Below are 17,500 nucleotides of genomic sequence, written 5' to 3' on the forward strand. Positions count from 1 at the left end.
AGGGCCTAAATGTATCCACATACTTATAAATGAATACCTGTTGAATATGCCAATAAAACTAACAACGTGTTGCAAGTACAATAGGTCTGATATTATTGTACTGCAAATGAAAAGTATGCATGTACTATTGTAAAGGTCAGCTACGCAGTAGTAGAGAATGTCTCATCTAAATAGGACAACGGATAAATATCAATGGAGAACAAATGACTAACAATACATACCAGGACTGCAAACTTAAGTTTATACCCAAGATTTATAAGAATGGGTTTAGCTGGAATAAAGTTCAGGGAAGGGATTCTTAATACGTGATGGTGCTCGAAGCAGTCACGTTTCACCTTGCAAAACTGTTTAATTTGTTTTAGAAGACCGATGAATCTCTCTCTCTCTCTCCTGTTCTGCCCCTTTCTTTGTATAATTCTCTTTTTGCGAAGGCTATGCTCCAGAAATGCAAGAGCCAAAATAATGCCCAATGAACAAAAGAGATCTTCAAGACTTTAAACATCCAGGATGAGTTAGAAAATGTGGATTGTTCATTCATTTGTTATTATATACGTGATCAGCAGTTTACACAAGCCGATACGGTAGTATGTTGTTGGTAAAACAATATACAGTGCCAACGATATAAAAGACAGTCTCTTGAGTAAATGCATCGAATACTTTTACTACTGACTACATATATACGGTTTTGTACGAAGAATTTTGGTGGAATATGCTCATGAAATCTTCCGCCAAATAGAACCGCAATAGGACTGATAGTTCTTTGAGAGAGATATGGTAAGTTACGTTCAGTTATAATTTTCATTTTGCTTGCATACGTGAACACTTATTTCATTCAAAATCCACCAGAAGGTGAATATGTACGGATAATTGCTCTTATATTTACAGCTTCCCTACCCAGACAGGCAGATATGTTTCCATACACACACATATGATACACGCACACATATTATACACACATACACAGATAGATAGATATAGATATTAACACACATTTACATACATACATATATGTGTGAGTATGAATATGTATGTATGTGCGTATGTGTATCTATATGCATATACGAATATTGGAATCTAGAATTCAAATTAACTACTTAATATATAAAATAATATATCGAAGCCCTAGAGGAGAGGTTTAAATCCGATCCTGTTCTTCATATATTCCTAATAATCGATCAATATGAAGCGATTATACGAAGGAATGCAGTCTTAGAAAAGCAAGAACTTTATCGTAAAACGAACGCATGCTGCAATATCAAACTACCACTTCCGCCCCATTCACCCTACTTGCATCTAATATACAAGAAATGAAACGAAATAGCTGCCGGACTCCACATTGAAATGTTCACTCCTCTGTACTAAGTAGTATAGTTACGATCACATTCATGTAACCAACTGGTAGTTTTGAATATTAGATCCTGTACAGGTGGAGAAAGAAGTGGAGCAGTAGGGTAGATGGACAAGGAGGTGGAGAATATGTTCTTATAGATTGAGATGATTCCCTTGCAATTGTTGTTGTCCCTCAAGCTGAAGAGAAAATCGGTTTCGATTATGGAAAATGCTATTGGGAAATTGCATGTGAACGATAACAAAAATAAATAAGACGATATAACATTACATTACACGTACGAGCTACGAGCCATTTTGTTTATTCAATCACAAAATTCAGCTCAATATTAATATAACGGTTTATCATCTTCATCCTCAACCTTATTATGTTCATCATTATCATTAATAATATTATAATTATTATCTTTAATTTATCACCACCAACATGATTACCATTATCATCATCACCACTACACCACCACCACAACACCACCACCACCACCACCGCCGCCGCTAGCATCATCATCACCATCATTAACGTCGTCGTCGACGTTGTCATCATCATCATCATCATCATCAACATTACTATTATTGTTATTGATGAAATTAATTTTATCGTTTGATAACCCGAGTGCTTCGGTAATTACAGCAAATTTTATTACTATACAGATTATGCTTTACCTCTTTTAATAAAAAAAAAGGTATATAAAAGTTTTTAAAATTAATAGGTTAAATCGCTTAATTAATAAATATTTGATAACCTAAGAAGAAATAATTATTCATAAATTACATCTCGGATTTATAAAATAAGGCTTCATTTTTCCTCCCTACATTCAATAGGCCTCCGTCTTTTCATTCATCCTTTCTTTTGTGGTTCGTTTTTCCTTTTGCCTTCTGTCATTCTTTCTTTTTTCTTTCTTTCTTTCTTTATTTCTTTCTTTGTTTCTTTCTTTCTTCCTTTAATCGTCCTTCCCTCTCATTCTTTCTTTAAAATTCATTTCGTTATTAGAGTCTTTGTATTCCTTCGTTGTTATTACATATATGCTTCGATTTCCAACATGAATAGCATTGATTTATATCGATATACTGTAAATTAATACTTTAATATAAGTGCTTATATTATACATGTCCTGAATAAACATATACACACTCACAGGCATATACATGTATATATATGCATGTATATACATACGCTTATATCATGCACACATGTAAGTATATATATATATATATATATATATATATATATATATATATATATATATATATATATATATATATATATATATATACATATATATATATATGTGCCTGTGTGTGTGTAAATATATGTACATGCATATTTGCATATATATATATAAATATATGTATATACATATATTTATGTATATATATATATACATATATATGGATATATATATGTATATATACGTGTGTGCACATGTATGTATGTTATGTATTTATTTGTGCATATACAGTCATATGGTGTGAGAGTGTATATATATATATATATATATATATATATATATTTCGTTCAATAGATAATTCTATGTATATGTTGAATTTTTCTTTTCACGGGGCTCCTCTATTCCCCCTGTGTGTGTGTGTTTTCTGCTTTTCTATGCCTATACTTTGGATGTCAATCTGTCTTCACGTGAAAAAGAAACCATATCCACTGTTGCTTGTATTCACAATATTATCGAAAATTTTTGGTAAACACTTCCGTTTCGAACAACAATACCGCTCTACTTTAACATTTCCTTTCATTAAATTGCTGTCTCTCTTTTATGCTTTCTTTCTTTCTCTTTCTTCACAACTCTCTCTTTCTCGCTCTTTCTTTGTTTCTTACTCCTTCTCCCTCTCCCCTTGTCTTATTGATTCTATTGCGTTGATAAATAGAAAGCATTGTATGTATGTATGTATGTATGTATGTATGTATGTATGTATGTATGCATGTATATCCATGTTCATATACTTCTCATGGGAATTGTATATATCCTTATATTTTTACATGCGGATAGATCATTGCATATATATATTGTGTTTATACATACACATGCAAATATGTGTCTATACAGTGCGCATGTATTCGCACACACACACACACACACACACACACACACACGTGAGTATACGTGTATAAACATATAAAATAAAACCTGTTTGTGTGTTTGTGTGTGTGCGTGCGCGCGTTTGCTGTAACGATTCCCAAAATCACAGTGTCATTATGTTGATCATATCCCAATACATGTTAAGTTAGTGTGCGTGTGTGTAGTTGAACAATCGTGAACTTAAACTACTATTATGTGGATTGCCTAACCATGGACATCTAAAATGCGCATGTTATCGTTTGAGAGAGATCAAATCCCTGTTTCAAGTTTGTATTGAATTCCGAGTAATTCAACAACTGTAGATATACAAGCAGAACCTACGCAATTTGTAATGTTCTGACTTCGTTTGTTCGCGCTCATATCCGTATAAGAACATACATCTCTCTTTTTCATTCTCTCAGTATATATATATGTATGTATACACTTTACACTTTTACACTTTTACTTGTTTCAGTCTTTTGACTGTGGCCATGCTGGAGCACCGCCTTTAGTTGAGCAAATCGACCTCAGGACTTATTCTTTAGAAGCCTAGTACTTATTCTATCGGTGTCTTTTGCCGAACCGCTGAGTTACGGGGACATAAACACACCAGCATCGGTTGTCAAGCGATGTTGGGGGGACAAAAACAGACACACAAACACACACACACATACATATACATATATACATATATACGACAGGCTTCTTTCAGTTTCCGTCTACCAAATCCACTCACAAGGCTTTGGTCGGCCCGAGGCTATAGTAGAAGACACTTGCCCAAAGTGCCACGCAATGGGACTGTATGTATATTAGGAAGTTAAAAGTTATCGCCGGTCATAGAGTGGCGATTGGTGTCACACCTATAAAGCGCTTAGTAATATAGGCGACTTGACAGATTCTAAAGGCTGAAGGCGCATACCCTCTCGAGAATTGGAGGAAAAAATTCTTAATGGTCAGTTGGTCTTGTAAACAAAATATAACTGTTCGTGTTGCAGGACGCGTTTATCCCCCTTACATCGGCTCCGGCCAGGGAAATATTCAAAACTCTGGAAAGATTATTCACCGAATGGTGAATTCTAAGTCTGAAGTAGATGGCGGCATTGATTGAATAAATCTTTCATGGGAATTAAGAAGGTTCCCGGGTCGCGTAACATCATGTCTCTGGCCAGCTACGTATAGCGCTTAAAAGCGGAAGGAATCCCATACATAATTAAACGGAAGCTTTTTGAACAACCAATAGCTTATATAAACGGAAGCAAATGGGGTGAGTTTTGCTTGACCGAGAAGCCAAGAATCTTAGAACAAGGACTTGCTCGACCTGGGGTCCTTTTTAGACGTCAGGATAGATGTATTCAGTCAGTCGCCTATGCTGCTAGGCGCTTTACAGGTGCGAAACCAACGGTCACTATATAGCCGGCCATAACTTTTAACTTCCTAAAATATACATTACCGCTCTAATTCTTTAGAAAGTGCTTCCTATAAGCCTAGGCGTTGGTGTGTGGCAAATAGTTTGCTTCCCAATCACATGATGCTGGGTTCAGTTCCATTGTGGGTTCGACGAAGATTTTGTGAGTGGATGTGGTAAATGGAAATTGAGAGAAGTTCGTCTTTGTTGTTGTTGTTGCTGTGCTGATGTGATGTTGTTGCTGTGTGAGTGTATTTATATACATTCTTACGCTCGTGTGTGAAAAAAAGAATCTTTTCCTTATTGAAAGCTCTCCCTATATTTCTTTCAATTCAATTCTTTAAGAGACTGTGTTATATCAACGAAGAAACAAATAACTTATTGTAAAGAGAATGTAAGTCGTAAGAGATATGAATATGTAAACAAAACAGAGCGCTCTATATTGCAGAAGTCTAGCTATTTGGGGAAGTCAAAACTATGATACATTGAAGAAAATTTAGATCAGCAACGGTTAAAGTGACTATGTAAATAATAACCCACCGAAATGTCGCCGATCCGTATCCTCCCACTACTCATCTTATCTCAAGTTGTTTGTGTAGGAAGAAGTCTTAATAGTATAACGTTCGTTGCGGTCGTGAGCTGACAAAATCGTTTGCACGCCGGATAAAATGGTTAGAAGCATTTAGTCTGTTTCTATGTTCTGAATTCAAATTCCCCCGAGGTCAACTTTCTCCTGTCAGCCTTTCAGGGTCGCATCTGTTCATATGAATATGTGCATATGCTATACACGCGCGCGCGCGCACACACACACATGTATATATATATATATTGGTGCTATTAAGTTAGACATGGCCTGGGCCTATAGTAGATGAAACCTATCAAAGTTATCAAAGTTATACGTGTGTGTGTGTGTACTGGGCAGGGTATGCATCCATGTATATATAGATGGACGAGTATATCAATATATATATATATATATATATATATATATATATATATAAATATATATATATATATACAATAGTAAATTCCCCAAAACGAAGAATAAAAAAAAAAAAAACAACGCCAGTACGTGGTACGTGTAAAGTATTAGCAGACTTTCAGAGAAGGAAAGAGTGATGGTCTAAAGTTTCGAGCAAAGTTCTACTTCAGAAACAGAGGAAAGTCCAATAGAAAAAGAAGACGGAGGGGAATATCGCCAACGATTCACATATATACATATAAATCATATATATATATATATATATATATATATATATATATATATATATATAGAGAGAGAGAGAGAGAGAGAGAGAGAGAGAGAAAAGAGAGGAGAGAGAAAGGGAAAGAAATATAGTATGTAGGGAGGGAGGGGGATCCCACCTGTTCTCGCTTGAAAAACATCTGCTTATTCCGTTATTACAATCCAATATGTAGCTGCTGTCATTGTTTTATTGATTCAAATTGCATATTAAAATTGAAAATTGTGAAAATATGGTGTAACAAAACAGGAATCATTATATAGCAAAACAAGAATTTGGAAAATTTACTGTTACTATTTATTCACCATTACACGGGTTTCATTTTCTAATAGGAATTAAAGAGTTTTACATGTGTGTGTATGCAGCTGTGTGTGTAAATGTTTGTGCGCGTGCGCTCCCATGATGATCTTTTGTAAATAAGCATTCAATTGGACTGGGAACATTCGATGTAAGTTTCCAAACAACCACAATATTGAAACATAAGTTAGAAATAATACATAAATTTGTGTGTTTTCGTAATTTCTCCTTCATTTGCTTTGTATATCATAGTCACAGATATTAGAAGATACAGTAGTAGATAAACGTAAAAGATGTAATAAAGTTACTGTCTCTACCACATAGTCTATGTCACACATGATTTGCGGGTGGTCAAGAATCACCAACCTCACGATTCCTTGTGTTTTACTAACATTCACATGCCACTCTGTCGTAATTACTGTAATAAATTTGCCGGGACACTGTCAATGCTGTGCATAAAGTGTTGCTAGATTAGTAATGATAGGCTACGCATGTAATAATAACAAGTTGCTCTTCTAGAAAATTTGCTGAGGCTTTGCATTATACAGTGTTACATTTTTCCTGGTTTTTTTTTTATGTAACTTTAGCAAAAGCGTACCAGGTGGTGGTATCCGTCACCATCAGAACCAAAAACTTCGAAGTTACCAGAAGAGAAAAGGAAGAAATCAACTGACAGGAGGGAAAGGGTCGACAATATCAGCCTCGTCCTTCACCAACATTACCATGCAGTCAAAGGCATCGACTCTTCTGTGCAGGAATTGGTCAATAGAGACATCAAAGTTATCAACAGAAAGGAAGCGTACAACAAAAAAGAAACTAAATTGTCGGATACGAGATGAAGTCGTCACTGCCGCCGCCGACAACGAAGACAACGACGACGACGACGACGACGACTATAGACAATATGACGTTGTTGCTACGGGAAAAGTCAAAATAGCGTTAGCTACCCATATCATAGAACTGTGGAACTGTTTGTCAGCTCGTTAGTTATTCACTATAATAACGTACTGAAATGAATTCTGACTGAACGAGACAGAAAGACATAGTCTTTCAGAGTGAGAGAGAGAGAGAGAGAGAGAGAGAGAGAGAGAGAGAGAGAGAGAGAGAGATATATAGAGAGAGAGAGAGGGAGAGAGTGGGAGAGATATGGAGCGAATCAGAAAATATAAGCAAAGAGAAAATGAGTGAGGAAGAATTCTGGAATGATACGATAGATTTGAAAGTAGTAATCGTGGTTGATAAAGCGATAGAAATTAACAGAGGTAACAGAAGAAAAAAAGAGAAAGAAAAAATGTGAGTAGAAATAAAAACTTGAATTCGCAGACCTTGTGAAAATGTCAATCTGTATTGAGTTAAAAATATTTAATGCACTCGCGCGCGCGTACTTTTTGCGTACGTGTTGGCACACGCACATATACACACACGTACACATTTTCAAGTATTTGTGGGGAAAAAATGTCAGAGAAGGAGAGACATTGTTGACTTACAAATAGAAGTAAGAGTAGGTGAGAGATAGAGAGAGCGGGGGGAGAGAGACAAATGGGGGGAAAGAAAGAAAGAAAGAAAGAAAGAAAGAAAGAATTATTTAAAAAAATGTTTTTAAGCCACGCAGTGATTTAAGTTCAAGAAGTCTGGCAGCGAATCAAAGTACAATTGGCCACTCTTTAAATGCCACGGATGAAAACTGACGAAAATCAAATAGAAATTCAATAATAATAATAATAAAAATAATGATGATAATAATAATAATAATAATAATGATCATGATAATAATAAAGAAAAAATCAAAATAAAAGTTGGCTTTCTCTCGTATTATGTACCAAAACCACATAACCTAAATTCTTCGACATTAGTCGCAACTTTAATCTGCACGAAGTTGCTGTCTCTTTTTACTTTGGTATGACTAGACACTTTTCATGAGAAGTCCAGCAGGTATGTGGTTTCTTTTCTGAATGAAATAAGCGTACACTGGCGGTGAAGGCGGAAGTTTGAAATTGCAGGAATTCGCTCAGCAAATTTGTGAACTCTTGTTCGATCCCATTGGTCGACATTTTGAGGATTTCTCATGTGTCAGACTCTCAGGTCCCACCAAAATTTTGAGAATGTGGTTTGTTAAAGAAAGTCGCCGTGCAAAAGTCGCCTATCAGATGTTTTTTTTTTTGTTCATAGATCAGCTTAGAGCTGCGGCCATGCTGATGCATCAAATACACACACACACACACACACATGCATACATACGTATGCATGTGTGCGTGTGTTTGTGTGCATATGTTTACATATGTGTATATGTGTGTGGGGGGGGGGGTGTAGCATACGAGACATTAAGATAACATTTTTTTTTATTATTATTATTAGAAGTCGCTCCAACGCTGGCAGTAATAAAACAGTAATAAAACATTTATCTTGCTGGAAGTTACAAAAGAATGGGAAGAAAAATAAACGAGAAGCTGCTTTAATAGTCATTACAAGAATCTAGACAAAATTTTAAGTGAAATAAATATTGTAGTAACAAGGTAATAAGAAGTGGAATTTCCATAAGATAGATATTCGAGGAAAGATACTACAAGAGAGAGAGGAAATAATCTTCTTACAGGCAGACCAGTAACAATGGAAAGTGAGAAGTATTAAGAGTAATTATATAAGAACTCTTAGTAGAACAACAAATATTTATAGGAAAGAAAAGTAATATGTGGTCGATAAAAGCGTTGACGTTTAACTGCCAAAACATAACCAACAACGTTAAGAAAATACCTCCAATCAGTAATGAACATTACCGGTGACACCTCCTCTTTTCTAAGGTAACAAGTGTGTTCAACAGAAGAGTTAACGAAGAATTAACAGAAGAGTTAAGATTGATATAAATATGAATGCAATCGGTGGAAAAAATAGCGAAGAGCACACTTTAGAGAACCGAACTTCTTATCGGTTGATTTTCAATAGAATTTATGCAATCATCTCGGATGAGATATTTAAAAATATTGACTCTCGAAGACGAAGATTAATAGACAGAAGTAGAACAATATCTGAGATGGAGATAGGAATTCTGTGAGAGTCGTCGTAACGGTTAATGGTAAGATGTTAAGTTTCTGTGGAGTGGAGTTATCGAATGCTGAACACACTCAAGAGAACCAGCTATTTCCATCCGTTAAAATTTATTGCCGTGACAAAATAAGCAATATTAACTAATGAGTAATATTGGTTTCAAATTTTGGCACAAAGCCAGCAATTTCGGGTGACCTGGTAAAACGATTAGATCGATCCGAATACTCAACTGGTACTTATTTTATCGACCCCAAAAAGATGAAACGCAAAATGTAAAGACGGAGGAAATGCCTCTAAGCATTTTACCCGACGGACTAAACATTCTGCCTTCTGACTGCCTTAGTTAATGAGTAATATTCTTTGAATTATTTCTGCAAGCACTGAAAACAACTCTAGACATGTTCCGACAATGTCATGACATCGTCAGTGAAGCATAGACTCTATGTATTTTTATAAATGTAGTAACAGGGAATCGCCAAGCAAATGTATAAAATAGTACAGCGTTACTATTTGAATGCTTAATTGTTTCGACGATAGATAGCACACAAAGACCATTCACCCATCAAAATCTTCATTGATCGTAGCTGAAATCACAGAATGAACAAACAGCAGCAAAAACGTAAAAAGATATACAGGTCTGTAATACTGCGATACATTCACTGCTTCTGTCTTTTCTCCAGAGTTGTGAACTTGTAAAAAAAGTAAAAATGATCTAGATTTAAAGGGAAATCTTGAATAGACTTTACATTTTTTCTGTATTAATCAACTATTGAACGTCGTTCATCTTTCACAAATCCATCTATTACAAAGATGATGATCTGACAGATTCGCTGATTAAATTTGAAATCTCCTCCCCTCTCGTTACGTTACAACACAGTGAGCTCAAGAAAATAATACAAAAAAAAAAAAACAATTATCTGTCAGATAATGCGTTCAATATAATTGATGAGTCCCTTTACCCATAATTTGCAAGAAATTATTATTATTGGGGGTTGAATTGACAGGATTATCAGAATGATCGACAAAATGCTTTGTTGCATTATATGACAACTTTTGATGTTCCCCTACACTTTAAGGCTGCCTTTGTTTTCCCCGAGATCCTATAACAAATACCAATCAAGTATTGGTGATAATTAAAGAAGCTAGCCTTTCTCCTAGGAATATTTGTAACCTTAATCTTATAAATCGATATTCCTGACCAAATTTTCATCAACGGCTTAACGTATCAATTGAAAAGTTGGCTTAAGAAATAAAGTGCTACGTTTTAGTAAATTTGCTGAAATGTGGATGAGTTACAAGTTTGGTGTTGCTGTGAGTTTACTCTGATTCTACAACTGAAGGTCAAACACCATAGTTGTGATAGTGCAATGGGGGATTTATGGGCTTTCTATTATGGACATTACAATGTTACCCTCTTTATTTCGTTTCATATTTCATGTATGTGCATTTTTCAAAAATCATTATATTGTAATTCATGTTTCTAATGTACTGCATCATTACTTTTGTCAAAAATAATAGAAAGTGATGATGATGATGATGATCATCATCATCATCATCATCATCATCATCATCCTTATCGTCTTCAACATCCTTATCGTCATCATCATCAACATGATCATCATCATGATCATCATCATCATCATCATCATCATCAGTAGTAGCAGTGGTGTTTTTTTCACTTTTCAGAGCACTCGATTTCACTTGCTCCGGCTGATTCTGTGAGAGAGGACAGCAACCTGTTGTCAAGAGTCTCAGTGTTATCAATCATTGAATCACACGGCATCATAAAATCCCACATCTTACGTCCGTTGTTCGCTGTGACACGTTCCGTTTTATCCTCGTACTATTTCAATGTCCTTTTCCAGACCGTACTTCTCGCCACCACCACCACCACCACTACTACTACTACTACTACTATTACTACTAGAGCAGCATCAGCAGCAATAATAATATTATTATTAAGGCGTTGAGATGGCAGAATCGTTAGCATGCCGAGCAAAATGCTTAACGCCATTTCGTCCGTCTGAGTTTAAATTACGCAGGGGTCGACTTTGCATTTGTCCCTTCTGGGTCAATAACTTAAGTATCAGTCAAACACTGTGGTCGATATAATCGACAATTCCCCTCTCGCAAAATTTCAGGCCTTATGTCTATAGGAGAAAAGATTATTATTATTATTATTAATATCATCATCATCATCATCATCATCATCATCATCATCATCAGTATTACTTGTATTATTATTCAACACATACATGAGATTCAACCTGCCTTCCATATGACGACCCGTTTTCGCTCAAATTTGTCAGTAAAGCTCTCACCTGGAAATTTTCCCCTGAAATCTTTATTGATAATTCAAGACAAAGAGAATAGCATTACTGGTTGAATTTATTATTGACTTTATGAGCTCCTTTTTATTTTTCGATTAGCATTTTAAGAGCTGATTACGTATCAACGTTCTCCGAAGTTAATTGCCGTCAATATTTGATCTATTTTACTTCAACAAGCATCAGCTGGATTCTCCTCCAGAATTGACAAATTTCACGTCATTCATGTTTTTTTCTTGTATTTCATGTTTTGTTTTCTTTGCGTCATTTCCATAATTTCGGTGTGAAATAAGTCAAGATTCTAATAAAGATTACTAACAAGCTTTATCTTTGGAACAAATGAACACACAGATGTATAATGCTGTTCACACATAGTCAGGTAGATATACATACGAAGGTATGTCTTCCCAGTTGTATAGATCAAGATAAGCATGAAGTAGAAAATTAGAAAGAAGAAAGAGTGCATCGAGTATGATGGAATTTTGGATCTATTTTAAAACGGGGGCCACATTTTTCATTAATGTTCTACGTAGTGTTTTTGGTACGGAAAGACTTTCAAACTTCGTATACTTATCTATTTTGTGTTATAGAACAGAAAAATATTTTTGTATTCGAATTTATTTCATGTAAAAAATTGTCTTATTTCGATAATTTCAACCAATCACTGACAAGTATTCAGTTGTTTACATTTACTCCTTTGGCTGATTAAGCGATGTAAAGCGTATTTAATCTCCATACCTTCGTTTTATTTGCTTTTTTCATTTTAAATTTGCTTTAACCCTAACCCTAACCCTAACCCTAACTCTACGGTTAGGGTTAGGGTTAGGGTTAGGGTTAGGGTTAATTGTTTCAGAATCGTTTGTTTATGTAGTCGGCACTTAATGTATATCGGCTGAATGGACGTCAGTGATTGGTTGAAATTACAGAAATACGACAACTTTAAAATGGAAAAACTTATGGATTTCTTTTTTTTTTAAGAACACTAAGAGAAAAAGATGTTTTATATGACACATTCTACCAGTGTTCCAAGTTTCAAAGTGTTTCGTTAATGAAAAATGTGGCCCCCGTTTTAAAAAAGATCCGGAATTTTAACTCAGAAGAATGAGTAGGACGAAATGCCGTAATACACTTTTGAGGAGGTGATGAAGTCCATTACATAGACACAAGCACTGGTGTCGTCGACAGTCTTTGAACACAGAACGTAAAGCCGGACGAAATACCACTGATACTTTGTCTGGCCTGCTAAAGGTTCAGCCAATCCAGAAAGTTACTGAAATTGTCTGAAAATTTTAGAACAGAAACAAGAATGACAAGACAAATTACTGGAAATAGAAAAAATTAAATATTCAATTTTTGCAACAGCTCGAACATGTTGGAAATAAAGAAGGCTGGCTGTGACTGAGAACTGAAAGTCTGAAACGAGAAGACTGCATCACTAAGTATTATCTCTCAGAAACAAGCCATTAGAACGAATTTGATGAAAGAAAATATTGACAAGACACAGGCAGAGAGCAAACGCAAAATCTCAAGAGAAAGAGACGAAAGCAACGTGCAAAGAGGCGTTTGTGAAAGGCAATTCCGTTAAAATGTGGCGCTAAACTACGTAGTCGATTAACCTGCAAGAACTGTCAACCTAATCTTCTTGAAATAGCATCGAATAGTCATCAAAAATGGTTCACGGAACAGGATAAGCTAAAACTGAATATAATACTTTTGGAAAGAAGCGTGTATGATCATAGAGAGAAGGTTTCTCAAACGATGTTTTCGACACACGAAAATGTTCCTCAAAGCGTACTCCCCAAAGTTAGATACAGACAGTAGCTATTAATCTATAGAAATCGGGATTTATGAAGCGATGTCTCTCAGTCAGAATAAGACAAATGTTCCAACTCAGAACCTTTAGTTCCATACCTGCTAAGGTGAAATCTGCATTTCATCTTTTCGATTTCGATAACATATAGTTATATAAGAAGGTTCGACTGGACACATTGCGACATTTGTTCTGATTCATTGCGCACTTGGGTGGTGGATTTAACTCATCGATGGCCTTAACGCGACAAACTGGTACGTCCGATGCCTTTAGCAATATTCACTTTGTTACACGAATTCTGGCTTGGATTCTAGTTTGAAGATAATTTTTCTGTTCCTCCCGTTTGTCTGAGAGACCTTGTAATTTGTCAAGGCTACTGCATTCCATCCTGACTATATATGATAGAATATACTCATAAAGATATGCTTATGCACATGTCATTAAACAACATTTACACATTATTAAGAAAACTATATGTTTACGACAAATATAATGCAGTTACTGCAACAACGCCTTTTAAACAAGTTGTAAAGATGTTATCTCCCTTCCAAACATTATAAGATCTCGTACGTAGAAGTACATATAACAGGTAAGAATTAATATATAAGATATATATTTAAACGGAATTAAATTTTGTGAATACAGCCCAGAAAGTTTTAAAACTTGTCAAATATGCAACACAATGTGATTTAGAAAGACCTTTGCTGATCGAGAAGATGTTGTCATCATGGACGAGTCATTTATCAATAGCTCAGGAGACATTCTTTCAGCCAGTTCACAAAACAGCCAACATACTAAATTATATACAAATTATTCAAGACTGACGATTTCACGACAATGATCTGATACCAGGTATAAAATATTGCATTTAGCATTTACCAATATCATTAGCGGCATTTGTAAACAAACAAAGTCACTAATATACTAAAAACGTACGAAAACCAAAATTGTGAAACACATTCACTCTTCTCTCTCCTCCCTCTCTCTTTATCTCTCTCTCATATACACACAGGCGCGCGCAAATATTATGTTCCTCCACCACAGGTTACGTTCACCGATTTCAAAACTTTAAAAATCAGAAACACACGACCGTCGGTGTAGACTTATATCAATCAATACTATACAGGATTTCCAAATAGCTAAGATAAAAAAATGAGGTAACATATTATCACGTGTAAATTTCCAATACAGCCTAAGCAATTTACTCCAACACCCACGCACCATGTATAAAAAACAACTTGTACAACCCTTCTATAGACGTCACACTCCAATTCTCATTTCTACCCAACGCAAACACTTGGCTAACAATTCAACAATTTTCTTTGGACCACTTACCAATTATTACAACAAACTCGCACATCAATGAAGAACGTAAAAACACAAATTTCAGGAAAAAATATCACAATAGAAGGAAATCCAGTAGAAAACAGAATCGAGGTTCGACAACAACAGAATTGCCATCAAAGAAACTGTAGTACATAAAAATAATTATAGACGCATAAAAAAAAGTTATCTCACAAGGCAACATAAAAATACTACCTTAATTACGCACCAGAAATAGTCAACTTCATAAAAAAATCAGAGACAACTTCAGACGCAATCCACCAAAGCCAAACTCAATCGAAATAAATCTCAACATCAAATAACTAAGCAAGGAAATAACTAAAACAAAAAAAAAAAAGAAAAGAAAATATAGTAAATATACTACTGAAAATAGAAAACTGGTAAACATGTGTATCCTACAAAGACCGTAAAAGTATCAGTAAAATATATAGAGAATAATTATCGTCATCAACATCAATAACAACAACAACGGCTGCGCCACACTGTGTGTCACAACATCAAACAATACGCCCACATTTCATCATCAAACAAACGCTCTTATCAGTGTTTTATTTTGTTTTAAAATATCTACCTCCTAATGCCACACAGAAAAGACAGGAACACAGATCGGAAATTACGTACACAGCGATTTTGAACCCTATTCTCCATCAAATAATCCGAAAGAAAACGAAAATTTGAAGTCAATAAAGCGTCAAGGCCATACTAACACTTAGATATACAACTAAAACAACTATACCCCACCAGAAGCATGCAGCAACCAAAATCTACAACCATTTGTACAAATACCATGATATTCTTAGAATCTGGAAGTTAATATAATCCTCAATATCTTAGATGACTTAATATCATTTGAACCTATAGGCCTTCTATACACGCACTATAAAAAGATCTCTCAATTTCTTAATCTTTTACATAACTAGCCTATTTAATTAGGTGAGTTAGAAATGAAGTGTCTATGAACTGATTAATGTCAAGTGTACCACATATCACTGAAAGTAAGAAACAATTCATTAGATGAAGTCGGCACTCAGTGCATCCCAAACAAACTACAGTAGAATGCTAACGAACCAAGACACTTAACATAGTACATTAAACTCTGATCAAATGCAAACAGCATAAAAAACAAAACGGAAATAAGAAAATACAAGGCTTGTCGCAGCGCGACTCAACCCTAACAGTTCCTACATCTACATGAAAATCATCTGCAAAGCTATGATTTCACTAATGAGCTAAAGGAAGTATAAAGTACATAGAAAAAGCAATCTCCGTAGGCTTACTGGGTGAATCATTGTACAAATACTCCTCTAACAGCATGTCTAGAGGAGCAACAACAGTCATGCTCTGACCGAATTAATCTTGTCCACCTCGGCTGTACCCTCCACAAGCATCTATGCAGGTACAGAAACAGACGGGACAGTAGTGAGGAGCTAGTATTTTCATGTGGCCATTCTTTATCTTTTTCGGTTCGTCAGTGCATGACTGTGTGACAGTGTCCTTATTGAAATGGAGATTTTGCACAACAACGAGGACTGATATGCGATTCGGGTCTCATTGCTTCGATGAAGAGCTGCGTGTGATACGACTTACTATTCCAACAAAGCTGCATAGGAAAGGCTGCCTACGCTGTTTATATGTGTAATAACTCTAACAAAAGAATTGATAAAGACCCCCTTCGGTCATGAATGACCACGGGTTTGTACCAAGAAAGTTTCCCTCCAAGGCACAAGTCCGGGCAAGGTTGTTTATGGAAGACTAGCAGTCGCCAATGCATACCAGCTTCCCCTCTCCTAGTCAAGGGAAAAGTAACGGTCGATACAGCTTGGTGACCGGTTTTGCCGGTACAGCTCAATAACACAAACACACATCCCGTTCCGAGAATCGAACTCAGTACCCAATGATTGTGAACCCGACGCTCTATACAACAACTATTTACCTACAGTATAACTATATATACCAACAACGCTATAAAAAGTCCATATAAAACCCATTGAATTGCATATCGTCGAGAAGTTTCGAGAGATAACAAACAAATATCTTTAAAAATTACACTTACCAGTCGTTAAAAAGAAAATACGCTAGAAAAAAACATTAGACGTGTACAATAATCACTGGAATGATTTAGGTTAAGCATTTGTGCAGACAAATATTATATTGGAAGCTACAGAAGAGCAGCATATGCAGCAACAAGATAACAAAAACAGAGAACAAAAAAGACGACGACGGCGACAAAGATTACAATTCAACTTTAGATAAATATTGTTTTCATTTACGTTGAAATATCAATATGCTTTTGGAATGCTCATACTCTAATCTTTAAAATGTTTGTTTCATCAAGCGTAATTGTTTAATTAACATGCTGATAGCGATCGAAAATATTTGTATGTAAATATTTTGATACAAGGAAGAACTGCTTGAAGCGCTATTGAGTTGCAGCGTAAGAATATGGCTTCACATGTGAGTATATACATATGCATGCATGTATGTATGTATGTATGTATGTATGTATGTATGTATGCATGTATGTATGGATGGATGGATGGATGGATGGATGTAAGTGTGGATGGATGGATGGATGTACATATATACATATATATATGGGCCGACATGTGTAT

General features: G+C 35.4%; 2 protein-coding genes across 2 annotated transcripts in view; one reads left to right on the top strand and one right to left on the bottom strand.

Moving 5' to 3' along the window:
* The window catches only part of LOC128250345 (uncharacterized), a 20,301-nt gene extending 12,393 nt beyond the window's left edge, over nucleotides 1-7,908 (top strand). The window contains exon 2 of the mRNA XM_052975159.2: nucleotides 6,953-7,908. Coding sequence (XP_052831119.1) covers nucleotides 6,953-7,352 — 400 coding nt within the window. The 3' untranslated portion in view covers nucleotides 7,353-7,908. The remainder of the gene's footprint in view (nucleotides 1-6,952) is intronic.
* Nucleotides 1-17,500, bottom strand: part of LOC106877702 (uncharacterized) — a 271,669-nt gene that overhangs the window by 19,763 nt on the left and 234,406 nt on the right. The gene's annotated exons all lie outside the window — the stretch shown is intronic.

The sequence above is a fragment of the Octopus bimaculoides genome, chromosome 20 (assembly GCF_046866305.1).
Source record: "Octopus bimaculoides isolate indiv1 chromosome 20, ASM4686630v1, whole genome shotgun sequence".
Lineage (NCBI taxonomy): Eukaryota > Metazoa > Mollusca > Cephalopoda > Octopoda > Octopodidae > Octopus > Octopus bimaculoides.